At 41.1% G+C, this 27,579-nt stretch overlaps 1 protein-coding gene across 41 annotated transcripts in view; it reads right to left on the bottom strand.

Annotated features, from left to right (window-relative positions):
* Positions 1-27,579, bottom strand: part of DST (dystonin) — a 299,278-nt gene that overhangs the window by 10,540 nt on the left and 261,159 nt on the right. For 35 of the 41 annotated variants that reach the window (XM_035109746.3, XM_088665773.1, XM_035109753.3 and 32 more), the window contains 18 exons: positions 25,606-25,803; positions 24,754-24,882; positions 23,249-23,419; positions 21,107-21,262; positions 20,640-20,846; positions 18,575-18,694; positions 16,713-16,882; positions 15,519-15,678; positions 14,081-14,275; positions 12,524-12,652; positions 9,114-9,257; positions 8,275-8,463; positions 7,264-7,393; positions 6,805-6,968; positions 6,008-6,170; positions 5,435-5,589; positions 5,206-5,280; positions 4,038-4,055 (listed from right to left, as the gene is read on the bottom strand). In XM_035109746.3, the coding sequence (XP_034965637.3) occupies positions 4,038-4,055; positions 5,206-5,280; positions 5,435-5,589; positions 6,008-6,170; positions 6,805-6,968; positions 7,264-7,393; positions 8,275-8,463; positions 9,114-9,257; positions 12,524-12,652; positions 14,081-14,275; positions 15,519-15,678; positions 16,713-16,882; positions 18,575-18,694; positions 20,640-20,846; positions 21,107-21,262; positions 23,249-23,419; positions 24,754-24,882; positions 25,606-25,803 (2,673 nt within the window). The remainder of the gene's footprint in view (positions 1-4,037; positions 4,056-5,205; positions 5,281-5,434; positions 5,590-6,007; positions 6,171-6,804; positions 6,969-7,263; positions 7,394-8,274; positions 8,464-9,113; positions 9,258-12,523; positions 12,653-14,080; positions 14,276-15,518; positions 15,679-16,712; positions 16,883-18,574; positions 18,695-20,639; positions 20,847-21,106; positions 21,263-23,248; positions 23,420-24,753; positions 24,883-25,605; positions 25,804-27,579) is intronic. The other 6 variants (XM_088665781.1, XM_088665776.1, XM_088665778.1 and 3 more) reach the window with 1 other exon arrangement.

Here is a 27,579-nt window from a genome sequence, read left to right on the forward strand (position 1 = left end):
TCACATGGTGGGGGCAGGAGCTGACATCCTCCAACGGTCTAAGGAGAACTTCAAGTGTGCAAAATTGTACTTCTGCTTCACTTTGTCAAAAGCAAAGTTTTAGGAAATAAATGCTGGCCCTTCAAAGTGCTTTGGAAATGCTGCAAAATCCCTTAGGATTTCCCTTATAGCCTGTCCACATGTTCTTATGCAAGTAGTTGGAAAGCATAGCTCCACTCTTTGAATGTAACACACATTCCAGACATACTTCCTCTCAACACATATTTCCTCTCTCCATATTGGTTTTATAACTGGTTTTGGTTTTAAAGCATTAATGTGCCAGTTATGCAGAAAGCACCTGAAAAGGGGTGCTCAAACAACATTCTTTCCAAATGTTACAGCGCACACACCAAGTCCGAGGGCTCTTTAATATGTACAAGTAGACAATAACTTACTGAAATGTGAAATAAAGAAAAGCAACTGATTCCCATCCCAAATATCCTGGGGCTTTAGCAAAATTCGTTAGTGATCTAAATGACTCATTACATTCTGTGCTTTGTATATTAGCACACATGGTGAAAATCTCTGCACCATTATGGCATAATTTTCAGGCTCATTCAAGTGGCTCAAAGCCCAATCCATGAATGCATTTGGGGCAACATGTTTAGCCTTAATCTGAGATATGAAGGAGTCTTCTGGCAGTGCGCACAGACTCTTCCCTCTTTAACATACTGCAATAAGTCAATAAGTCTTCAATTAACCATAATTTCCTGTTATGTCCAAAATGGGAAACTATGGTTAACAATGTTCAGAACAACCCAGGATCTTAAACCATGGTTTGAAGTTGTTTTAAGATCCTAGTTCGTTCTGAACATTGCACCCATAGCTTCCCAGTTTGGATGTAGTAGGAAAGTATGTTTAATTGAAGGCTTATTGCAGCATGCAGAGAAGAGAAGAGGGAAGAGCAATGCAAGGAAGAAGAAGAAGAAGAAGAAGAAGAAGAAGAAGAAGAAGAAGAAGAAGAAGAAGAAGAAGAAGAAGAAGAAGAAGAGGAGTTTGGATTTGATATATTGCTTTATCACTACCCTAAGGAGTCTCAAAGCGGCTTCTCCTTTCCCTTCCTCCCCCACAACAGACACCCTGTGAGGTGGATGGGGCTGAGAGCCTTCAAAGAAGTGTGACTTGCCCAAGATCACCCAACAGCTGCATGTGGAGGAGCGGAGACACGAACCCGGTTCCCCAGATTACGAGTCTACTGCTCTTAACCACTACACCACACAGGACAGAGTGTGTGGGCAACAAGGCTCATGCATACTTTGGTTCAATAAGCTGATATAGAATGATCTGAGCCAGGCCAATAGGGAACTAAAATGTAGCATAAGGATGGCCACATGAGTTTCTCCTTCACTCTTTATATGCACATTTCGAATCTCCTTTCCATGACATTAGTGTCAAATCACTAATACATAAAGTGTCTCCAACAATTCCAGTGGACGCCTTACACTACCATTGCAAAACGCTATGAATCATAGCTAATGTCGTCAGACTGTAACTGAGAGACCTGGCTCAGCTGGCAGTAAGGTTTCCATCCACAGAATGAGGAGAGAAGGGGGATATTTCCCCCTTCCCCACTGCAGACCCCCCACAGCCTCACTAAATCTGCCTGTGTAGCAGATGTAAAGGAGGGTTGGCTGCAGGAGGGAGGAATAGCTCAAAAAGGCTCCTCCCCCTTTCATTGGTAGAAGCTTTACTATCAGCTTTACCATTGGATGCAACTCTGTACCTTTACATTCCCCACTGTAATAGGAATGTGTTCTGCTCTTTTCTTTTCCTGCCATTGTGATTCACCCCAAACTGCTGCACAACACACCTGCAGGCCTGACCATTACAGCAAGTGGAGGAAGGGAAGGACAACAGGACCAGGGGAGAAAGGCCATGGCTGCCTCACTTCTAACTATACTGTGCAATTTGAAAAGCGCACTAGTAGACTGTGGGGTTACAACCTTTAAATCCCAAACAATGCAAAAGACCCCACTCTTCCATATTATCAATCCAACTCATCCAAATCTCTTGTCCACCTCCAACTGATCCTCCATTACAGGTAGGATCTCAGAGCCACCCTGTTCCTGGGATGAAAAAAATAAATAGAGGGATTCACCAGAGGGATTCAGCACTTCTTAACTCGGATTACTGTGATATGTAAGACCAGATTGATTCTTCATGTGGGTACCTATAGGGAGTTCTTCCCAAAGATCACACTAGAATAAAATGCCGGATTTCATCCTTGGAAAGAAGCTATGGTAAGCACTACTTGTTTTACAGCCAAATCATGTAGCTGAGTTTAATTTTTCATGTACCTTACTGAGACACAGCTTAAGCAAAGGGAGAAAGGCATGTTACTTTTGGGAACCAAATAAGAGGAAAGCATATAAAGTTAACAAATTGAGAATACCCAAAGTAATCAGTGGCTGAAGATTTTCTTTCTTTCTTTTTTCACTCACAATATTTTATGCTGCAGCAACTGTATTTTCTGATGGTCCTTTGGTGGTGGTGGTGGGGGAATGTACTCCATTCTATATGGCAGCTCCTAAATACATAAGTCTGGGGAAATTTCCCTTTGAGCCAATAAAGCCTGGGAGATTGTGTGGGAAACCCCATCTATCACCATTACAATATTTTGGGGCGCTTACCATTCCCACCCCCAGTTCTTCTTTCCCTGAGCCCATTTAGGTAATTAACTTCTACTATTGTTGTGCCAAATGATCCCTAATCTCAGGTGTCACTCTGCTGCGGTCAGGAGCAAGCAACCTCCCCCAGTCCCCCAACTCCCATTTGGGAGTGGAACATTTCTCTCTCCATTTTCCAGACTGCACAATGCTTCAACAATGCCCCTTGCAGCTCCAGTGCTTCCTGTCTCCTTCATTTAATGGTGCTGAGGCAAAGCCACATCCACCCTCCTGAAGAAAGCAGGAGAACAAACTCCCTTCACTACATCATCTAGGAAATCAAGAACATCGTATCATGCAAATTGGGAGTGGCTTTAGAATTGGGACCAGTGGGCTAAACAAAGGCAAAAGTTAAGATTATATAATGTATTAGCATGGATAGCATGAGAAGGAAAAATTAGCTTATTGTACTCATTTCAGAGTAGGTGAAACTTTAAATCACGAATGGGATTTTTTAAATACTGCATAATGTTGAGTAATCTCATTCTAAAAAATCTATATAATCTTCCTATAGATTCTAAGAAAGGATGATACAGCGGAACCTCGGTTTCTGAACGTCATCCATTCCAGAAGACTGTTCGACTTCCAAAACATTCGAAAACTGAAAGCGGAAGCATCAATACAATAGGGAAACTCAAAATGGAAGCCGTGTAGCATGTTCAGCTTCCGAAAATCGTTCAAAAACCAGAGCAGTTACTTCCAGGTTTTCTGCATTCAGGAGCTGAAACGTATGACAACGGAGGCATTCAACAAACGAGGTTCCACTGTATAACTTCAAGAAGCGAGAAGAATGATCGAGTGCACATGAAACAAAACAGAAATAGGCAGTCTTTACCAGGGATGCAGTCTGCATGGTGCCCAATTGCACAGTGATGGTTTTTATGAAAATGCAATTTCCCTATTCAATTTCTAATTGAATGTCCTTGGGGGGGGGGGTAAAAGCTTTAAAAAGTGCAAGGTCCTGGATCATCTTACAGTGGAATGCAGCATGGAAATTTAAAGGATACTCCATACATTAATTACAGTAAAATCTTAACAGCAATTCCAGTGTGTAAACCACAGGAAGAACGCACAAAGGCATTCGCACTACCAATTAATGCAGTCTATTATCTGGTTCCCTTAAAAGTAATCTCATTAATGAGGCAGCAGCAGGCAAAAAAGGCAATTCCCAAAACAAGGAAACCAGCTAAGCATTTCCAGAGAGGCATCGTAGCTGACCAACAATGAATTAGCTTAGGGTGAAAGGGTAGGGGAGGACAAACCACTGCAAGCTGAAATGATGATGTATTAAAAGAATACTAGGAACTCCATAACACATTCCACTGTTTATACCTGATTTCCCAGGAAGAACTGACAAGAGATGGAAAATGGGAGAAAGACATAATTAGTGTAACAGGAAATCCTCTAGAACACACTCTAATAGCACATACACATTCTAAACCTTCCAATTTAGTATGTAGCTTAGAGATGTGCAGATAACATCAGCTGTCTGGGCTGTTAATGCTGTCGGACCTGATTCCTATGACACCTATCTACAGTATTGCTTGCTGTATAATTTTTATTTCCTTCCACCAAATTCTCAATGAAAAATGACATTGCTGAATTGAAATGAAAGAAGGGGACAACAATTTGGCAGATCCCCCCCTTGATATCTACTTGCTGGTTTTTCTGGCACATTTTCTATCTAGAAAAAGGAAAGCATGCTTCAATGAAATCAAAATCAAACAAAAAAAAGACAGGATGGTGATGACAAAGTACAAATTTATTCAGATATGTTTGGAAGGCTAATACACTCCCAAATGTTTGCTCTGTTGGAAAAAAATAATAATTTTAATCCAGATGTTCATGAATGTTCCACTATAAAACCTTGAAAGCTGCAGGTATAACTCAGTGCACACATGGAATATATGTAACAGGCATTAAGCTCTATTACTTGGAAGTTTCATCAAAACCTAGGCTCCTTTGGAAAGTTATTTACAATTCCAATGCAAGAAAAGATTTGTTGTGACTTCAGTGGTATAATAGTAGCTTTTCTTCTTCTTCAATCCCAAGCTAAAGGATCAGATGGAGTGATTAAAGAACAGCTGTGGTGCATAAAGTGGGGCCCTGCCACTGCGGTGGTGCTGCCGCTTGCTGGGATGGGATGGCAGGGGCAGAGCAGAGATGAAGGCAGGAGACCACTGGGTTGACAGCAGTGGTGGCCACAGGGGCACATGCATCTACACCTACCACTGCTACTCTGCTGCCACATCATCCCAGAGAGCGATAGCACCTGCGGCCAAGAGGGTGGCGCAACAGCAGCATCTCGCTTCATGCACTGTGGCTGGTGAAAAATGCAATAGGGTCCCAAATGATGTTGTTGTTGTTGTTGTTGTTGTTGTTTTAAAAAAATGAGAAAATACATCAAATTCACACTATATTATTAATTTAGTTAAATTACTCCTTTGCAGAATAGGGGAGTCTAAATCCAACAGATAACATGACTGATTTCTATACTTACTCTGTACTTGTTATCACCAATCTGCTCCACTTGGAATCGCTTTGCACATTTACATTTTGCTACCTGCCTTGTCACCTGTCAAAACGACAATCAGAAGCAAATTATATTAATTGCCATTTACGGTAAATTGTGGAATCAGGTCAAGAAAACAATGGGACTACAAGTTCAACATGCAATTCCAGAGAAAAGATACTTTAAGAAAGAGGCGGGGGGGAGGGGGGAAGAGCACCTCATCTTCAATTTTGTCAGCATCTGTCAGAGGCTTGTATGCATCTTTGTTTGGATGAAGTGCTGCTACAAACTCGTAATAGTCAATATAGCCATCACCATCTCTGTCAAAGATATCTGCTACCGCACTCATTTCCAATCGACTAGTAGGAAATTCTGCAGATGACAAGAACAGTTCACATTAGAATGACCAACTCTTACCTATGACCTTTTGGGAAACCGATGACTTCCTAGCATTCCAAAACTCTGAGGAATTAAATAATAATAATAATAATAATAATAATAATAATAATAATAATAATAATAATTTATTATTTATGCCCCGCCCGTCTGGCTGAGTCTCCCCAGCCACTCCTGGGCGGCTCCCAATTGAATATTAAAACAATACAGCATTAAATATTAGAAGCTTCCCTAAACAGGGCTGTCTTCAGATGTCTTTTAATATTAGGATAACTGCTTATTTCCTTGACATCTGATGGAAGGGCATTCCACAGGGCGGGTGCTGCTACCGAGAAGGCCCTCTGTCTGGTTTAAACTTAATATGCAAAGGATCAAACTTTGCTTCTAAACTTACTTGAAGAAAGAATCCCATCAATAAATTCCTGTCTGGTTATCTTTCCATCCTGATCTTTATCTATCCTCCTAAAGAAGTCCATGACTCGAGATTTCTTATGGTTCATCCAACGCATATACTTCTTCCGCCAAATATCAAAATCAAAGTTGGCAAATTCTTTCAGCTTGAGACAAAAGGAAAAATGGAAAAAAGAGGTGAACTGTCTTGTGAGATATACATATAACCATGATGCTAAAGTTCAGAGCAGATGTTAATGTGCAAACTGGAAGCCAACCTTAGGAGTCTTTCCCTTGCCCTCCCCAAAACCCTGTTTTCTTTTTTTGAAACTAAAGTATGAAGGGGGCTTACAAATCACCACTATGATCACCTTTGGTGGATTTGTGGTGGATTTGTTCTGAAGGGAGTACTGGGAAAGAGGAAGGAGCATACACCCCAATATTATGTCTACGCAACACCAATGGCACTCCATGCTGATGTCTGCTTATGTGATATATTTCCATCACAAAAAAGCAAGGGAGAAATTAACATAAATTAATGTAAATTGCTTTAAATATAATTAATGTAAATCACTTTGAACTACCTTTGTAATAAAAGTGAATAATAATAATTAGGCATGAGCAGGGCCTTCACATAATTGGGTGTTGGTACGCACTGACCAGCACATAAGCTACTTCTGCTTGGTCAAAGGAAGGGTGTCTGCCTGGTCCTCCACCACACAAAGAGGAGTGGCCAATAAGACATGAACCAAGGCTTAGTTATAGCAAACACTGTTAATGTTGTATCTGCTGTTTACTGACCTCCTCTAATCGGTCTAAAGCATCGTTAAGTTTCCTTCTTCTTTCCAGAGCCAGAAGCCAGACTTGCTGCCATTTGCTGACCAAGAGGTTCACCCGTGGATTCTTGGTTTCAATCTGAGCCTGTGCACCTGAGGGATACATGCTTGGTGTTGGGGAACGCTTTCCTGTTAAAATACAGAAAAATGTACTGTACTTCTGCTTCTCAAGGCAATGTAAACAAAAGGTAACATAGCATGTTTCTATAGGAAGAAGGGAGAGGCCTAACAACTGTGATTCCGGGTGGCCATGTAACAGAAAGATAGGTTTGGCTTTAGGGCTACAGGTTCCTGACCCTGTAGACAACCCTGTCCACTTCATAAATCAGAAATAGTAATTTAAATTCTGGCAGCTTATAAATATAAATAATAATGACTGAAGGCTGAATGACTGATACCACATATATATGAGATCATTACTTACTTCCTCCTCTTCCTTTATCCAGTACAGGAATATGAGAATGAATTGGACCAGAGTCAGCTGCTTTCCTTTTATGTGTCTTAGTAACCTTATCCACATCAGGCTGTTTTCTGGTCATTTCCTCCATGAATGTCTGCAATTAAAGGGTGGTTGCTTTGGCTAACAATGCACAATAATAATTTGCAACATACCCTATTTGGGGATACAAAGGTTCTGATCCAGATGTCTGTGGGATTTCCCATGTATGCACAGAACTCCTACTTCCCATGCTGATTTCTCTCATATCTAGATTAGCATCTACATTGGATACAGCAGCTGCTCGCTAACACCTGAATGTCTGCACAACTACCTTGTCTGCCATGAGCATGTGGATGAGAACAACAATATGGGCTGTGGCTTCTTGAGCTACATGCTCAGATTAAAAGAAAGCACTTCCATCAACATCCAAGTGTTCTAAAGTGCATGTTTCTCCCATAATAAATATATTGATCTCTTGTCCCAAATAGTAATGACAACGTTCTCCTAATTGGCATACCAACAAGGAAAATACTCAACTTTGACTTTATGAAGGAACTATGTGGTCCTAGAACAATTCTAAGGCATATTGTAGAATGTAAAGTTGAAAATAAGCAATACAGTATTATCTTACAGTTCAGCTTATTTATTGTTTTAAATTTCTTTTTCTTTGCTGTCCTGTCTCTTTATTCTAAGAGAGAAATCAATTGCATGGTGAATAGGTGCACTGCTTTGCTGTGTACAAGAACAGAGCAGTTTTCCTTAATATTGCCTTTCTTCACCTTTTACCAGAACAATGCTGTCCAATACGATAAAACAACATACATAAAAACAGGCGGCTACGTGAACCAGAACACGTTTGATCATGTGACCAATGTATGTTTTTTAAAAAATTGTTTATTAAAAAACCTCTGATCCACCTGAACTTCCAAAATATGCATATGCACATAAGTAGATTGAAGCTGACTAGTTTCATAATCATAGCAATGGCCCTCTTACCTGATGCTCAGCTATGAGTGCCTTAACATCATCAATCTCCTGAGGAATGACTTCCTTATCTTTTTCACTAAGTGTCGTCTCTGCCCACTGCAACCAGGTCAATAATGCTTCCAACAGCTCTTGATTAGTGATAAGTGCAGCCAGGGCCCCTGCCAATCTCTGCTGATGTTGCTTTGCCCATGCTGACACCTTGAAAAGAAAAGTATGCATGATATTCACATTCACACAACCCAGGGCTTTGGGTGCTCCATTACTTTCACATGAATTATCAAAGGACTGCTCAGCAACCACATTGGTGAGCTCTGTGAGTAGAAGCTGGAACTATTTGCACCCCATGAAGAGAAGTACAAAAAGAACAGTCACTGCCTTTTTACTGTGACCCAAAGGTTTCTAGCAGCACAGAAGTGTTGGAAAGCGCTGCTGTGTTTAACGACTGGGTATTTACTATATGGTAACATTTTGAGAAGTATCACATAATACTCCTTAATCCTTGACAAATGGCCATAGTGGTTGGCGCTGATGGGAGTTGGGAGTCCAACAATGTCTGTAGAACCACAGGTTCCCTATCCCTGTTTCAAAGCTTAATTTCTAATTCATTGTGATTATCTTTGAATGCAAACTGATCTGCGGAGTGTTTTACTTCTTCCTCAAGAGACATCTGCAAAGGAAGAGCCAAAACCAGCCTATTACACATGACAGCATGAGTATGTTAAACATTTTGTTCTCGGCAGCTGGATCGTTTCCTCACAATATAAGTGCCTTGCTAATTGTCAGTTGTGTTCCAGGCTATCAAAGACTGATTATTATTACCAGAGAGAACCTGCTAGAGATGGACTGACCTCTTCAAACCTTGCTCTGATGATTGTTATCCAGTGCTTAATGGTAGTGATGGAGTCTGGGTGGCAGATAGCCAGGATGGCTTCTCCCATACCTGTGGCTTTCGTTAGTTCAGCCTTTTTTTCTTCCAGTTTTCGCATGAATTCCTAAGGCAGAAACAGTGATTTCAATTAGGTGCTGGCAGTGGTTCAAAGGTAAAATCCAAGTGATTTCAGACTTTGCTGGCTTAGCCAAAAAGAGCAAATGCATACACTGAATCACTCAGAACCTGAGTTGATCCAGTGGCAGAGAAGGAAGAAGAGAAGAGAAGCATGAGGAAAGTTAACCACTTATTAAGAATATTTTAAGATCCACTGTAGACTAAGGGCTAATTGAAGAAACAATATGCATGCTGGAGCCTGCAATTCAATACTGCAATATTTGTTCGCTGCTATTGTGTGACAGCATCAGGTCTGGACTGGACCCGATCATCCTTTACCCTCCACGCATCTTCCAGTATAGTCACCCTGAGTAGCAGGACTTGCGGATACGGCAGTGGCCTCGCTGCTCCACAAAGCCCCACAAGTGGGAGGATGGTGCCCTGAACAAGGAAGAAATCAGGACCTATCTATCTGGGTTACAAACTAATGCCAACTTCCCTGCTGCACTTGTTTCCTGCTTCCTGAGGATAAGGAATAGGGGATGCAGGCGTCTGAGGCCCACTTTCACTGGGGTTCAGAGAACAAAATAATAGTCCTCTTCTTGAGAATTTTGTTTTTTGTTTGAAATGCTCATCTCAAAGATCCTGAGAATTCAGATCTTCCACAAATGCCCTTCTATTTGTAAGGTGACAAAACGCAATACAGCCTTTCCTGTGATGGCCCCCCTCCCAATTCCTCTCCTGGGGAGTTAACATGTTCCCTTTTTAATCAGGTTTTGAGCCCTCCTGGATATTTTGGCTGCTGTGTTTCTCTGCTGTTGTTTTAGACCAGGCACCCCCAAACTGCGGCCCTCCAGATGTTTTGGCCTACAACTCCCATGATCCCTAGCTAAGAGGACCAGTGGTCAGGGATGGTGGAAATTGTAGTCGAAAACATCTGGAGGGCCACAGTTTGGGGGTGCCTGTTTTGGACTATCTTCTATATTTTATTGTTTTTTACTGTGCACATTGTAAGCTACAGGCTCTAAGTAATCCTATGCTGATTTGGAAAATCAGAAAGTGAATTAAGGATATATAACATTTTTACAAGAGAGGATATATGAGACTTTTGAGTGGTGTAGGAGGTGGAGTAGGTTAGAGAGCAAGAGCATAAATTTATTTCCCTTCTTACCTAGTTTAATGCATTAACCCACTGTGCCTATTGGCCTCAAAGCCCACAAGGAGAGGTAAAATCTGAATTATCTAGGAGACCTAACCTCTATTAAACCAAGTGCAATTTTTTAAAAGGGTAATTGTTTATGAAACTAAGCTTTTCAATATAAAATAAGGGGCTGAAATGCCTTACTTGATAGACTGGCAGTCAAATAACCCCACCAGAGTAGGGCAAGAATTTAAAAATGTTACTACACAAAAAGATCCCTATTAGACATTTCCTTCACAAAAACAAAGGGGAAAGCAGCAGAACTAAAGTATGTGATATATTTAGGTTTAGATGTTTGAAGATACTCCAAACTCTTGTGTTAAAATGCGTCTTCACTCACAACTTCTACAGCTTGTAAATTTTTAAAGTATGGTTTACATTTTAGCTGCCGTTATTGTACGTTGTTATCTTGTGTTTACGTATTGCTTTTGCCTAGAGAACTGTGCATGTGAGGAAAGAGAGAGAGAGAGAGAGAGAGAGAGAGAGAGAGAGAGAGAGAGAGAGAGAGAATTTGCCTTTTCGTTGGTGAGAGAAAACCCAAAGACAACCATCTGGAGCCTGTTCAGAGGGAATGACAGTAAACAAGATATTCTCTTCTTCATTACCAATATAGCGTCTGGCAGCCTTTCAATGATCTCATAGTATGGTAACAGATACATGAAGACTAGCCAGGGAGGGAAAATGGTGGAGCTGGAGGAGTAGCTACACAAATGGCCTGACTCATAGTGTAAACCATTACCAAAAGAAAAGAAAAGAGAAAAAAGGGGGGGGGAGTGGGTTGGGAGTGGGGAATGACAATCCAACTGAAAGCAATAAAACTCTGGGAAGAACTACATGTTACAAGAGACAAAAACAGCAGCTACACATCTCAAAAATACATAGTAAAACAGACCACATGAAGTGATGATGTTGTTGCATTATGTATTTCCCCATTCCACTTCATTTACCATAATCACAATCTCCCTTAGCATGCAAATCTGCCCTAGAAAAGTGTAAACAAGTAATGATCTGCACCTTCTGCATGTCTTGCTCTTATCCACTATACATGAACCTTACCTTCCAAGTCCCGGGCTGCAGAATCTGGGACCGGCAGCCGTGTGACACCGGAAGTTGCGTCGACATAACTTCCGGTGTCGCTTTGCCCTTCTATGGGCACCAAAAATGGCCGCCGCCGGCTTCGAAAGTCGCTTGTACGCATGTCAGGAAGTGCATCGACGCAACTTCCGGTGTTGCTCCGCCCATCTATGGGCACCAAAAATGGCCACCATTTTTGGTGCCCATAGAAGGGCAAATCGGAAAGAAAAAAATGGCCGCCGGCAGGAGAAAATAATGGAGAAAAACGGGAGACGAAGTGATATGGGAGACCACCGGGAAAAGTTAAGTAAAAATGGGGGTTTCCCGGGGGAAACGGGGTACTTGGCAGCTATGAAATGAACTGCCAGTGGTACGCTAACCTGATGGGTCATAAATTGTGCAGGCCTTGTTCAACAGAGGGATATAATGGCTTCATTCTTGGCACCTGACTTCTATGATGGGCACTATAAATATTTAGCCAATTACCCACCTTCTTATGCCTTTGTCCTGAAGTCTTTCCTGCTAGCATTTTTTTGTCTGGAAGAGAAGGTTTAACCTACTGGGGAAGTGACCTACAAAGTATGTAAAGACTGGGAGTAATAGGAAGAGAATGAATTTGCTACTAGAATTCTGCTGAATCTGACTTCTTGGGATGGAGAGGATTGATTGCCTGGGACATGGTCTATGACAAGACTCCAAGGGGTATGATAGGTTCTACTGCAGTTTAATAACGGTGTTGCTGTAAATATCAAGAATTTTATTATGGTTTGGGAAGGAAACATTTAAAGAAAGTATACTGATTTTAAGGTGCTTTAGCTGATTGAGTTATCAATCATCCATCAAAAGTTTCCCATTTAAATCCAGTCATGTATAGGAGGGGGTGAACCACGAGCCCTTATTTCTAGGAACTAATTTTCATTGCCAGATACAAATAAGCCATAAATAGTTTTATTTTATTCCGACCTTTTCCTAAATCTTGTCTCAATTATCTCACTCACCCGATGCTGATCTATTAGAGTACGCAGAGACTCTTCATCATCTGGGAGATTGCCATGGAAACGAAGGGCCTGCTCAGCCTCAGCCAGCCATTCCAGAAGAACATGCACAACTGAGTGGAATTCTTCCGCCTGTATAAACGAAAGTGGAAAAGAAAGTGGAAGGGGAAAGAATGCTGTAAAAGGGATCTGGACCGAAAGAGTACAATGTTGGATTCCTCCCATGAACAATGAACCTGTGCCCAGATTGGTGGAATCGTTTATCATTCAGCAAAGGAGGTACATTAACTTTCCATTAAGGAATCTGACATACAGCACTCTGATATCATGGCTGTAAAAATGTCACATGCTTTTAAAAAAGGATTTAATAAAGCCCATAGGCCTGTTTGTGCATGCTTTTAAATATATGATTGATAGCATATGTGAAAGTGGAATTCAGAGCAACCTGCCTTCACATTGACAAATTATCAGGTGGTGTCATGCTTGTTAATTACTTTGTGGAGTGGGGGGAGCTATAACTGAGGCTGAATATAGATACCAGCTTTTCATAGAGCTGAAAGCAGTATCGCTATAGAGTTGCCACTGCCAGATACAGCCTACGCATGTTCATTGTGTGTGTGTGTGTGTGTGTGCGTGCGCGCGCGCGCCTTAGTCTTGCAAGAGTCTTCGGTCAAAATGGTTTTTCAGATTTGGGTAGTGCTTTAAGAAGCGTCAGAAAAAGGCTGAGCCTCCAGCTTCAAGTGGCGCAACATGAGCTAGTGCAGTATCTGTGTAGGGTTGCCAGACTCAATAAAGGACAGGACTTCTGTGCCTTTAATTGCCCTGCTCTCTTTTGAGTCTGGAAACCTTAAAGAGAAACCAGCAGACCCTTTGTTTAATTTCCAAGCAAAGGGTCTTGCTGGTTTCTCTTTAAGGTTTCCAGACTCAAAAGAGAGCAGGGCAATTAAAGGCACAGAAGTCCTGTCCTCTATTGAGTCTGGCAACCCTATATCTGTGTGTGCACTTACTGCAGACACCTAATGGACAATGCCCATAACCACCACACTACTCTCCCTCAGGAGTGTCTGGAGGAGTTTGGGAATTGTTTTGAAATTATTTTCCCTATGTTTTTAGTATATGAAAGCAGCAAGGCTTCTGCACATGTAACTCTCTACAAAGGAAAAACAGAATGAAGTAAAAAAAAAAAGTAATACCGGCCTATCGTTCTCCTCATGATTCAATAACTTTTTTAAAAGGTTTCCTGTAGGGCAGGCTATTTGCAATTCAAGTCTAGTCAAGAGCACCCACTCATGGACATGGCCTGGTGAAATAGCTGCAATTAGCAATCAGGACTCCTGTTTCAACTTTAATGTCTTTTACATAAGCTGCTTTGTGCTTATCTATCCATCACTTCACTGTGGACTCCTTAACTTATGCAGAGCCTGGTGGCACAGGCATGGCACAGACGAGGACCTCCTTGTCTCGTCGCTTCTTACGCGGCAATGATACCCAATGAATGCATTCCCAACCCATGCATAGGCTTCATCTGATTGAAATAAGTGTAACTGGTTCATTCTTCACCTGGTGGAGAGCTTGTTCCAGTCGTGTTTGCTTGGAGACGGACAATGCACACACCGTTTCCCACCGAGTGCCCAGTTCCTGCATTTGGACCTTAACCCAAGAGGAATCATCACGGCTACCTTCTATCAGTTCACGAGCAGAGCGTTTTAGTGCCTGGACGCTGCCTGTCCTTTTTCCCAGTTCTTTCTGGAAGGCCTAAGCAAAGGAAGAAGAAGAAGAATTTGGATTTGATATCCCGCTTTATCACTACCCGAAGGAGTCTCAAAGCGGCTAACAACCTCCTTTCCCCTCCTCCCCCACAACAGACACCCTGCGAGGTGGGTGGGGCTGAGAGACTTCAGAAAAGTGTGACTAGCCCAAGGTCACCCAGCAGCTGCATGTGGAGGAGCGGAGACATGAACCCGGTTCCCCAGATTAGGAGTCTACCGCTCTTAACCACTACACCACACTGGCCCTCAAGGAAAGAAAGGGTTCCTTCTATTATCTCCCCAAATAACAGGGTAACACAGCTATCACAACTATGGAGAAAATTCCTTATTATACACTTAATTTTTAAAGAAATTAAACTTAACTGAACATTATTTTGTTTTGTAATGCAGTGAGTCCCTAAATATTTTCATTCCCCTGTCTGGCTTTGTTTTATCCAATCCTTGCTACTCTACCGTATTTGAATTTCCCCCTCACTTCTTACAAATCAGTAGTTCTACATATATTCCGAAAGTAACCATTATTAGGTCAACAATATCTTCCTTATGCAATGTGGGATCACTGCCAATTAAAAAAGAAGACAACATATTGAAAACCCCTGAAACTTTCACTAGGAATCTCTAGGCACACAAGGAACCGAAAACTAGTGCAAGCTTTGATAACGTGGGGCTCCTTCACTCTCCCTGCCTCTCTTATACTCTGATCCAGGGCTCCACATCTTCTGCAATATTTTGCTGAGACAGGTTTTTTTTTGTCTCAGCAGTTCTATATGTGCAAAAGCATGTGCCACAAATCTCTTGCTTCCTTTAAAAGACATGGGGCAGCCCTTGCAGATGGTGGAACATGTGAGCAGCAGAGTTCCTGCACCTCTTATAAATGGATTGGACTAAAAAGCTAAGGCTGCTAATGCTATTACCCACTGCTTCTGAGAAACTTCCAACATCGTTTTTAGTTCCAATAATCTGAATTAAAATCTGCATGAAGAAAAATGTAGCAGATCAACTTTAGCACTGGAAGGCGAGTTTCAGAGAAATCTTGTTCGTTGCAGTCAGCAAGCTCTTTTCCCTCTCCAGCCAGTTTTTATACCACAGGCCAAGGTTTTTAACCTATTGAACGGGCTCATCAATCTTTCTTAAAAGTTACAAATTGACCCAACAGGCATTTACTCAAAATGCTTTGAACAGCTTGATTCAAAATAATATGAAAATGACTGTAATTTTGTGGCCATTACCTTGTGATTATCTATTAAGTTCATCACTAAATCAATGTCTCCGTGCACAGGCTGATCTTCGGCCAGCTGCGGTTCCACTTTGTACAGCCAATCTATGAGAGCTTGAAGAGCATCAGTAAATTGCCCAGAAAACAGCAGAGCTTCTTCCAGTTTGTTTTGTCTGGAGTGGGAAAACAAGACAGACACAGTGGGGGGAAGGGGGGGAGTGATTGCAGATCTACAGGCACCCTATGCCCATGCACTTAGCAATATGACTCTAACACCATAAATCTAGGTCTTTTAGGGTTCATTCTACCTCCTGCAACCTCTCCACAGTGACAACATTTCTGCTTCTATTGTGCCACCTACTAGTTCCCACTTCCTAGATCCCTCACCCTCCTTCCAATCAGTCGCTATTCCAAGGGCTGAATGCTCTTCCCCCTGTCCTCTTACCACCACAACTTCCTCTCTTCCAACTGGGCTGGGGGAGTTTTCAGAGGTAACAATAAATAAAACAAAATGTTCTGGCTTTATACACCTCTCTATCAAGACCAAGTGGGGGAGCCAAATGAATATATTGTTCATATATTCAGGATGCAAGATTTGAGCTCAAACCTAGGACTAAAGGAATATACAACATAAAGAAAAGTGCATAGGAGTTGGACAATGCACTTCCCATTTCACAGGACTGTTTGTTCTGAAATGGAGCTCTAAGCCATTCCAGAGACTTTGGCTGAATATGAAATGGGTCTCCTCTGCCTCCAGCCACCCTTGGAAGAACAAACCAATACCTATTATGCAGCTGGCTTATTCTGAGATTTAGGCTGTTGTACACACTTCCATTTACTCTGCACCCAGTGCGTTTCCAATGCTGGTTTGAGAAGAAGGGTACCCATGATGCTAGAGATAATCCACACTTATCCTTTATCTAGCCTGTCATTCCTTATTAAATGCTGCATTTCTGATGCCTTCTCCCCTCCCCAATCAGCTTCATCTTAAGCGAATAATGTGTACACAGCCTTAAACACACCAAGGGAAGTGGAGCCAAGAACCTACATTCTCTGCTCAAAGTGAAACTCTCATAAGTTTACTCTGACCAGGGACATTCACTGAAGACCAGCTGGGGAAAGGAAAATGGGATGATAAAGTGACAGTGACCCAGCTACTGCTTTACAGAGCCTCATTTAAGTAAGATGCACACTTTTTTTGTCTTACCTTTCTACAGATTTCCCACATACTGTATCCCATTTGTCTCTGAGTTCGCTCAGCATATCATCCAGTTTCAGATTGTCATCAGCTAGGGAAGTTTTTTCTTTCAAAGCACGTCCACTTCTATTTGTGGTGTCATACACAGAATGTTTAGCTCCAAGAGCCTTCTGGAACTCCTGTTCAAGAAAGGGACCCAATATGAAGCACACAACACACATAACCTACACAACTTATTTTGTGCCGTTTGGAGACGAAGACCACACTCACACATCATGGTAAGCCATAAAGCATGGCTTACAATGCATGGATGAATTATGCCCACTTCACTCTTCCCATCTCATGTGCAGAGGAAATGAATCGGCTACTGTCCCTCTCTTAGTGTTACATCAGAACCAGGGATCATGGTTTGTTTCTCTCCCAACAAACCACAATTTCTAGCTAAGCTCCGCTTTTGGCTTATCAGTCATGGCTTGTTGACAGTGAAATAAAGCATGATCCCAAAGCCAAGGGTCAGGGTTTGAGTCTTCTGTGTATTAGTAGGGAGGAAATAAACAGCCCAGCTAGGCATATTCATGGTCCGTCATGATCTATGATTGATCAGATTATGAACAGGGACAAAAACAATGAATGAGATTTTCATACAAACTACATTTAGCAAGGGAATATTGTGAAATGTCACCAGGGCATTTAGATTCCAGAACCCGCTGGCATTTATTCCAGAATATACCTTGTGCCCCTGGAATCAATAAGACTATCAATCAAATGACTTTAATTGAGCAATTAAAATAAGTTATGCAAGAGAAATGGTAGCAAGGCATTGGTGTTCAGCTTCAATTGATAGTCCATCAGTTTGTACTGTCTTCTACAAAGCATTTACACCAAATCACTGGCATTCAAATCAATGTAGAAGTCCCTGTTAAATCATCCGAAACCCAAATACCTTAGGTTTACTGACTTATGAACTAGAGCAAAGAAGCTACACTGGAAAATATTATTCCATTCTTTACCATTAACAAAGGAACATGACAAACCTTAGGTTATCTTGCATCTTGCATTCAATACACTACTAAAGAAAGTACTAAATTATGGGTAGGCAAACTAAGGTCTGGTGGCCGGATCTGGCCTAATCGCCCTCTAAATCCAGGCCGCGGACGGTCTGGGAATCAACGTGTTTTTACATGAGTAGAATGTGTGCTTTTATTTAAAATGCATCTGTGGGTTATTTGTGGGGCATTCAGAAGAGGCCCAGGTTTTAAAGATTACTTTTCATCCATTCAGCTGTGGACCCTTAATAGAAAAACTCTCTTTTCTCCTATTACAACGTTCATTTGTGTTGTTGACAGCCCCATTGCATCTAATGCATTTCGAAGTGGTGGGGGGAATTGTTTCACTAAAGCAATTAAGGATTTGTCCGTCAAACTGCACTTTACTTATTTTTTTGAGATAGCTGGATTGTTCTTTGTTTTACAAAAAGGTGTTACAAATGGTGATCCACACAATCTCTGAGCGATGAAAGCTAGTCTTGAGCGCAGTTAAACTCTAGCAGATCCTATTGTCCTATAACATTGCACACAGAAAAAAATAGCATAGTTTTTTAATGTGCCTTTTGTCTTGTTCCTATGATTCTTTACTATTGTGCTTTTCCTTTCCACATGTAGTTTCAGAAGATGGAACCCTGCAGAGAAACCTCCCAGCTTCTATTTATTTTACAAGCTGGAAAACTGCCAGTGTTTGAATTTGATGGTGGCAAACATTCCAACCTAGTGACCAATAAATCTCCCTCCTCCTGCTAATTACACAGTGCTTGGTTCACTGGCTTTCCTGCCATCTGATTGGACAGCCTCTACATTCCATTACCAGTGACTCACCTTATGCTGGGCAAGCTGCATCTTAATTTTGTCTGGATCATTTGCAATTTCAAGCTCTGCATCCAGAGTCTTTTCTGAATCATCCAGCCATTCAGTGAGTTTGTTCCAGGCTTCATGGAACTGTGGAAAAGCAAGATTTTCAGTTACATACATTGATAAGCATAGATTATGCATTCAAAACATTCAACGCACATTTAGCTTTGAAAAATTATTAAAGGTTGCATTCAGTTAGGTTTCACTCAGAGTGGATGCACTGAAATTAATGGGTCTAAGTCAGTCAAGTCTACTAATTTAAATGGGGAGTGTGCAGGGTAGGAGAGGACGGGAAGTCAAGTTGCATCCACAGAACTCATGGTGCTGGCTTCTGCTGGTGCAACAACTTAATTGAATCAGGCCCACAATATTAAAAGTCAGGCAATCCAAACTGGACACATGCAAATAAATGTTGGGCCAAAGGACTATTTCTCTTTTAGAGTGATGCAAACTATTTCAAACTTCTCGGGGATCGCTCAGTCGGCAGAGTATACGACTCTTAATTTCAGGGCCATGGGTTCAAGCCCCATGCTGGGAAAATCAAAGACTACCGACCTCTATTGACACAGTGAAATATCTACTTGACCAGGAGTGGCCCTTTCTGGCCTGAGGGCCACTCTGAGGGTTGCTGAACCCTTCAAGGGCCACATACTCTCAGCACAAATGCAAATAACATGCTGCCACCCACCACAAGTAGAAACATACACGATACATACACACACATACACACAACATACCTAGAGGTCAATAAAACATGCATACTGTTTTTCTGCCAACATCAGTGCTGGACTAGGAAGAGAGGATCCTTTCCTCCTAGCCCAGGGCTGAAATGAGAACAAGAGGCTCCCAGTTACCCTGCCAATCTGCCTCCCTTTTGGCAAGGAAACATTGCAAGCAGGACCTGGAGCTCAAGAAACAGAAGGAAGTGCTTCTGTTTCTGTTTCTTGAGTTTAGCGTCCTACCTCTGGCATCACAGCAGAAGGAGAAGAGGCACCTTTGCTAATAAGTGTAGGAAGAGGTCCCAAATTTTCTGGGGGCAGGTAAGTTGCCTGACATGACCTCATGGGTCCCATGTGATCCATGGGTTTTCCACTCTTTCCTTAGACACACTATCTTGTTGGGATGATTCATATGATAAAGTGCAGTTGTGAGGGTACTGCAATCCTGCAGAGACAGTACTTCCTTATTTTTTATATGGGATGTTGTTTGTTTGTTTAAAAATACCCCAGGTGACAACTGCAGCCCACATGAAGAAATAACACACACAATCAAAAGTTTGAGTTGTCTGCCTCGTGTAGCCATCTCTCTGCCCCACCCAAATACAGTGGTACCTCAACTTATGAATGCCTTGACTTACGAAGGTTTCAACTTCCGAAGTCCGCAAACCCGGAAGTATTTTCGCCGTGTGCGCGGTCTGCGCATTGACAAAGCGCAAAATGGGCGCTTCGACTTACGAAGGATTCGACTTCCAAAGAGCGCCACGGAACAGATCGCCTTCGTAAATCGAGGTACCACTGTATGGGCTCTGGTTTTCATACACCCCCTCTACACATACAAAAAACCCTGAAATGACATGGTCCCTACATAACAGTTGTATCCCCCTCTGATATGACATGCATGAGCACAATGAGCCTCAGCCTAAGTTGAAACTACAAAAAAGGTTGAGAAGACTAGAAGCACCCATGTAGAAAGGTTGCAATTTGTTTCAGAAAATGGTGGATTAATGAAGGTGATTGTGAAAAATAAAATAAGGATGAACTTCCCATGCAAAACAGGAAAACTTCTAATAAACATGTGCATCCATACATCCATATACCACTCTGTTGCTTGCTTGGAAAGTAAAGATTCAACTTTCACTTTTGATGTCTGGCCTAAAGAAACAGCCATTCTGGCTCCCACTACTTGCCAAACCTGTTGATCTAATATTCCAGTTTCCTTTAGATGACTTAAAGTCATCACACAGTTCATTTAAACATGGGTTTAGTTACAGCAAGGTTATGCTCAAATTGTTATGGAAGACTTGCCACATTACCTGCTTGGCGCGCTTCCTTGCATCATCCAAAGCTCTTCCTCTTTCCACTAAGCGCTGAACTACTTTTTCCCATCTACTCTGGACACTGATCAGCAGATTTTTAATGAGGACAACGTCCTGTTTCTGGCTGAAGTATTTCAAATGTGTTCCAGTTTTGTCCAGCTCAATAATCTGGTCACGGTGGGCATTCACTTCATTGGCAAAGACCTTGCGAAAGAAAGAAAAAAGATAATATTTGAAAAGCTTCAGAGTCTTCTAGCACACAGATATATACCTAAGAAGTGATGGTATTATGCACTACTTTATTGGTCAGAGGCACTATAAAATGTCACTTTAAAAAACTGTAAAATGTCTTTGGATTTTAATGGTGCTGGCTTGCTTTAAACATTAATACAAGCCAGCCAGCCTGTGGGTCCAAGGAATGGGAAGAAGATAGCTACACATCTGTTGCTGTTTTCTGTACATACCTTGTGTTCATCAATTTGAAATAAGACAGTATCCAAGATAAGACTTGGCCGAGAAGCTACTGTCAAGGTTTGCTCAGCTTGAGTAAGCCAGTTGATGAAGTCCTGCAGTGAGTTGTGGAACTCCATTGCCAAATTGAGAGCTTCTTCCAGTTTGATCTGTAAGAACACACCATAAATTAGCAGCAGTGAACAGTTTATACTAGAAACCATATAAACTTTATAGAGATATAAACCAAATCATGTCTGAATGTAATTTGGAAGAAGGCCACTGTTGTCCTGTTGCCTATTCCCCACCCCCCACCCCAGTTTAATACTGGTATGCTCCGAATATTTAAACGGCACACAAGCAAAGAAAGATATTTCTAAAAATATTTCAGCAGAAACTGACAAAACAGAGAACCTACAAGGACTGAGCAGGCAGAAGAGCATCCAATGTCACATACAGATTCCTGCCATTCAATGCTAAATGATGAGCCTTACAAATATTCAGACAGTAATCCAGGAACATTATTTCTGCTTGCATGAAAAGGGGATGATATGCGGTTGCATTGCATGAAGGATTAGGAAGATTTGGGAATTTGCACTAGGGAGACTATCCCTTTTTGCCGAGCGCAGGTCTAGTTCAGACAACTTTTGGGCTGGCAAGTCTTTACGCAGAACAGAAGGTACCCACCCACCCCTTCCACAGTACAGATTACTGCTGTTTCAGATGTTATGAGAGTGAGTCTTAAGCTCCTGTCCTCCCCGCTATGGCACAGTCAGAAGGAGAAATTCAGGAGGTTTCATTTTTATTTCTTAATTAACTATAGCATCCAAACTCATGTGTTTAATCTTAACTATGGCTTGCCGAAATGGGGGAAAAAATAAAGCCATAGTTTAAGAAGCTGTCTTGTTGCAACAACCATGCTTAAGCAGTTTATGATTCAGATGCGGCACTAAACAGTGGTTTATCCAAAATGGAAGTGGAAGCTTTCGATCTTCCCCTTGGGGCTGCACTGGAAGAGAGGGGAGTGAACAAGGACTCAGCTAGATTTGTATTTGTGATATAACAGTGTCCTACCAGATGGTGCTGTGGAGTCCTGTTTTTCTATACCTGTTTTCCCTGTTTAAATTTACAACGCATTTAACTGAAACACTTCTTTGATGTGTCTAGAGCAGGCATAGGCAACCTTGGCTCTCCAGATGTTTTGGAACTACAACTCCCATGATCCCTAGCTAACAGGGCCAGTGGTCAAGGATCATGGGAGTTGTAGTTCCAAAACATCTGGGGAGCCAAGGTTGCCTATGCCTGGTCTAGAGGCTAGTCTGAGGCTAGCTGTGACTTATCCCCCAATGTTAAACAATGGTTTAGTCAGTGTAATGTGAACTGGACCCCTTTCTCACACAGCTGAAGAATATAATGTGTTGAGTGTCAACATGGTTTGTCTACAATATAATACGTAACTGTACTGACTACCCAAAGGTTTTGCTGGCCCAGGCCATCTAATACAATTGAAACAATCCTTTAAATTTACATTACATGAGAATGCAAATGCTCCTTTTTCCAAGAATGGCTTCATTTATTTGTTTAATCATTTCTGTTCCTTATGAACACATTTGCATTTCAGCTGTTTCAAGATGTAATTTATAGTCTGGCTCAGAGTAAACTGTTTATCTATGTTTGGAGTATTTTTTATTATTATTTTTTACAAAAGAATGTCCACCCCCATGGAAACCTATAGCTAGCTATGAGTAAGATGCTTCTCCGGGAATATGAGGTCGCCTCCCAGAGGGCACGAGAGAGGCCTCATCACTTAAAACTTTTAAGAACTGCTATGTTCAAATGCCAGCAATAAAATTAAAGCATCAGTTCCAAGCTGACAGGATGATGGACTGGGTGGCTAGAAAGGATTTATTCATTCCTTAGGTCTGCGACCTATAGACTACAATAGGAGGTGTTTTCATTTACACACATTGGTCTGCTGCCATGTAATTTATTGATCTGCTTTTCCAGATGAATCATGGTGTGTGACATCATTTACAGGTTTAATTGCATGGATCCCTAGCGCCTGCTAAAAGGAAAATACTGTATTTGCAATATTCTAATATTAAGACACCCGAACACATTTCGGAGAATTTCCCCATTTTCGATATGCAACATACTTTTCTTTCACTCAGCTTTGTTTCCACCGATTCCCATTTCTCTTTAAGATTATTTATGTCCTGCTCAACATTTGTTTCAATAGTCTCTAGGCATCTTGCAAGCATCTGTAGGCCCTTTTGCATCAGGCACTTGTATGTTTCTTCTTTAGCTTCAAAGGCAGCACAGAGTTCCTAAACAAAGAGGGAAAGTATCGCAAATCATTAATGCATAAACATTTATTCGAAAATGTTATCCCCTTAAAAGTTTCACATATTACTTTAAACATGCTAGCTATATTTTGGGGGGTTAATGTGAGTTGAACAAAGGAGGTGCCACTGTGCACATTCAGTATTTCCAGACCTGGGCAGTCTGCAGCCCACAACTATTTTCCAGGGGCATGGATATGCCACTTCTCCCTTCCCTCTCCAGGTTCAAAAGAGAGGCTAAAACAAGGGCTGTTCAGAACAGAAGAAATAGCCCAGTAAAATCTGATTTATTACTTGTGTGTGTGACAGTCATAAGTGTTGCCCTGTGCTTAAATTTCTGCGTGAAATGAACCATCTTACCAGGCCATGGTGATCAAAGCTGATCTAAAACACAGGCATAACCACAGAAGATTGTGAAGCTGCTTACAGAAAAACCCACCAGCTACGCTTTGCATCTCCGTTAAATATGTACTTATCGTCTAAGTTAGCTTTTCTAAGAAATACACACCAAGGCTGGGGTGCAAAGAAAGGCAGTTTGTGTGCCTTGTTTGCCTGAGGCTGGCTCTTCTATTTAAAAGCTGTTTCATTAAAAAAAGGAAGTAGAAAAGCTCTCTCCCACACGCGAGTGCTATTTCTTTACATTGCACACCTGAATGATAACCTAAATCTGAACCTAGTTGGAGTTAAGAACTTAATCTTATATTCCAAGTACAAGAGGGCAGGCAACTGTTAATGAGGTTTTGGCTCTGAACTACTTCATTCAGACACTGAAAAGAAGAATACCATTGTGCTGTCTGCTAACTTAGAGTACAGTCTTTGCCTCTGTGTACTGGTCACGCGAGTTGTATTGATGAGGCAGGAAATAATAAATGAAGAAGTTTCTGTAATCATTGGCTGGATTTTTCAAAAAGGTTCCAAAGAAAGCTAAGGGACAATAGAATAAGCTCTCAAATTTGAGACTGCAAGTAAATTAAAAAACAATCTGGTTTAAAGAAGAGGATATACAGAAAAGGGAAAAGGAAAAACTTAGCTGAGCAGTTCTCAGCATTATTCTACAGGGAAGAAAAAGACTTTAAGGGTATTCTTGATGACTATAGTACTCAGCTAAGTCTTTTTCTTCCCTGCAAAATAATGCTGAGAACTGTTCAGACATACACATGTACTGCTCCATCAGTTTTGCTACATAGTAAATTACCCAAAAAATAAGAGAGTGTTCCCATTAAACCTTACAGGCATTTCACTGTGCAAATGTTTCACTACGAATGGCCACAAAAGTTTAGCTTCCAAATTGGGACCATCTGCAATATTGAGATCCTTACCATATGGATATTAAGCTGTTCTCTTGCAGTCTCTGGTAAACCACCAACTGGTTTCGATGCCAAAAGCTGACGCTCCGTTTCTGTCAGCCATTGTTGCAGATCTTCAACTTCACCATGGAAACCTTGGGCCTAAGCGATACATCACCACAGCATTTCAGAACATATTTCAATAACCTAACATGCTACATCAGCTAAGGGGTTGTAAATGTTGAGCCTATGAAATCAGACTTAAGGGGGGGGGACTCTAAAAAGAATTGCTACTAAACCAGAGATATCCTCTGGAGTAAAAACTGCAAATTGTTGTCTGTATAGTGAAACAGGGTAAAATGTGAAAGAAAGAAAGAAAGAAAGAAAGAAAGAAAGAAAGAAAGAAAGAAAGAAAGAAAGAAAGAAAGAAAGAAAGAAACCCACAAACTTTTAATGGAGATATACTGATGTGGGTGTTTGCTAATTATATTTTATATATCAAATAATTCCAATTGGAAATGCATTTTTAAAAATCATCCATACAGTAAATACGACTGCACATTTTAATTATAGTACAGTTAGGCACAGACAGAGAAATACTGCTGTACAAATGGGTACTTAAGCATATAAACTCAGGCTCAGTGATAGTTACGATCTATAGCTTGATACTTCGAATTATTGCTAGTTCTCTAAGGGCACAATCCAGCCAAAGTTATCCATTTCTGAGTCCTACGATTTCAATGACAGAAAGCTAACTAACTGGGTTCCCAAGTCTCCTGTGGAAATCAGCAGGACTGTAAAAGAACCTAACCTTGGCTGAAATGTGCTCAAATATATTAATATAATGCAAGTTTATTTCGCTTTTGTTCAGTTTCTCATACACACCTGTATCAAAGCACTGTCCAGCTGCAGCTTCCTCTTTTCCGTTTTTTCCAAGACATTTTGCCATCGCTGATTCAGAAGTTCCAGCTTGCTTTGCAGATTGCTCGCTTCTTCAACTGCACTTGACTGAATAAGGTCATTTCCTGCTTTCTTAACTGTTTCCACAGTGGACTGGTGAGCCAAGACATCGTTTTGCAGCACCTGCAGTTACAAACATGTCATGCCTCGCTGTATTTTAAAAACGCTAATTTCACTCAGTTGCACTAAAGTAGCAACGTAATAATTTCAGCAAAAAAACTTTGCAGGCAGTATTTAAGAATAGCACATACAGGATTCAAAGCCTGCCTAAGGGAATGGGACTATCATTAATAGTTTACAATTATCCCTGACCTAACAGCATTATCTTTACTACCAAAAATCATTACATATTTTAGTGTGCTTGATTTGTAAAAGAAACTATGACCAAATTTAGTCTTTTTCTTTTTTACTTTCCTAACTGTTTATACTCTCCTAACAGGAAATTATTCCTTACAACATTACTGTAATGGTTGATACAAAGGGAATGCAGACATGATAGCATCCCATTAACTTAACCAGAAAGCGTGGGCATTCACAAGATTTTTTTTTGGGGGGGGAGGCTGCTGGATCAGGCCAATGGTCCAGCATCCTGTTCTCACAGTGGCCAACCAAATGCTTCTGGGAAATGCACAAGGAAGACCTGAGCACGGGAACACTCCAATCTCCTGTGGTTTCCAGCAACTGGTATTCAGAAGCATTGCTGACTCCAATTTTGCAGGCAGGGAATATTGTTCATGGTTAGTAGCAATTGATAGCCCTCTTCTCCATTCATTTTTTCTAATTCTATTTTAAAGCTATCTTGGCTGGCAGCCAACAATGAAGGTGGGGGGGGGTGGCAGCCTAATTTCTCCCCATGTAGTAGAATAGTGTCTGCATATTTTGTCTCCTATTATGCTCTACAAATTACAGAAACCTGCTATTTTTAAACATGAAAGCTCTGAGTTTGAGGATTATGGTTCAGTCAAGAGAGAGGTGCAACTGCCTGTCCCCATGGATAGCCATCCTTAGAGGTCCTAAATAGGAGGAGCTAAGTGGCTAAAGCATGGGCAGTGCGTCAAGGTTCAAAGTATATGGGTTCAGGGGTGTTATGTAGCATTCTGCTAATTTCTTCATAAAGTTATGCCAAGCTACCCAAATCTTCCTATATGCTAAACCCTGTGAGAATGGACATTGCATCTCAGGGATGGCTGCCAAATCAAGAGAAACGTTTTTAAAGAGTTTGAAGAAAATGGTATTTAAGCCGATGGGTAAATAAAGAGAATTTGCCATATGAAAATAGCAGAAATGGATGTTTGTTGCAGGAATCATTAAGTGGATTGGTCCTATGTGTAAAATTCAGATTTGGGAGAAGAGAAACAAAATTATATCACTATGATGGTCTTCACAGTGCAGGAAAGGGAAACTTACTGTGTATGATGTGATTTAATGAAGTGAGAACTATGTTTGAATACACTCTCACTTCAGTGTTACAATTCGAACATGGATTTTTTTAATTATTCATTGTTTTAAATAAATGTTCATCAATTTGAAAAAGTCAAACTTTTATTACAGAAACAGGTGCCACTTTTTCTCCCCTCCACCCTTTTAGGACAATGGCAACTGCTTGCCAAGTTCCTGAATTTTTTGATGATCAAAGAGGAAGTTCTCTCTAGCATGGAAGACTGAAATGAGCAGGAAGTACCTAAGAGTGTGTGTTTGCTGAACCCTTTCTGTACTTGCGATTCATTTATTAAGCCAAGACAGGTATGTGATGCTTTGCCAAGAAATACATTGATTTAAACTAATGAGATGTTCTGAAACATCCATGACTGGGAAACGTAAAGAAGGGAGGAAACAGCAGTATCTATAAGCTAGCAATTACGTTTTGTAATACAAATTTATCTTTGGGCTTGCATCCTT

This window comes from Zootoca vivipara, chromosome 3 (genome assembly GCF_965207765.1).
Source record: "Zootoca vivipara chromosome 3, rZooViv2.hap1.1, whole genome shotgun sequence".
NCBI lineage: Eukaryota > Metazoa > Chordata > Lepidosauria > Squamata > Lacertidae > Zootoca > Zootoca vivipara.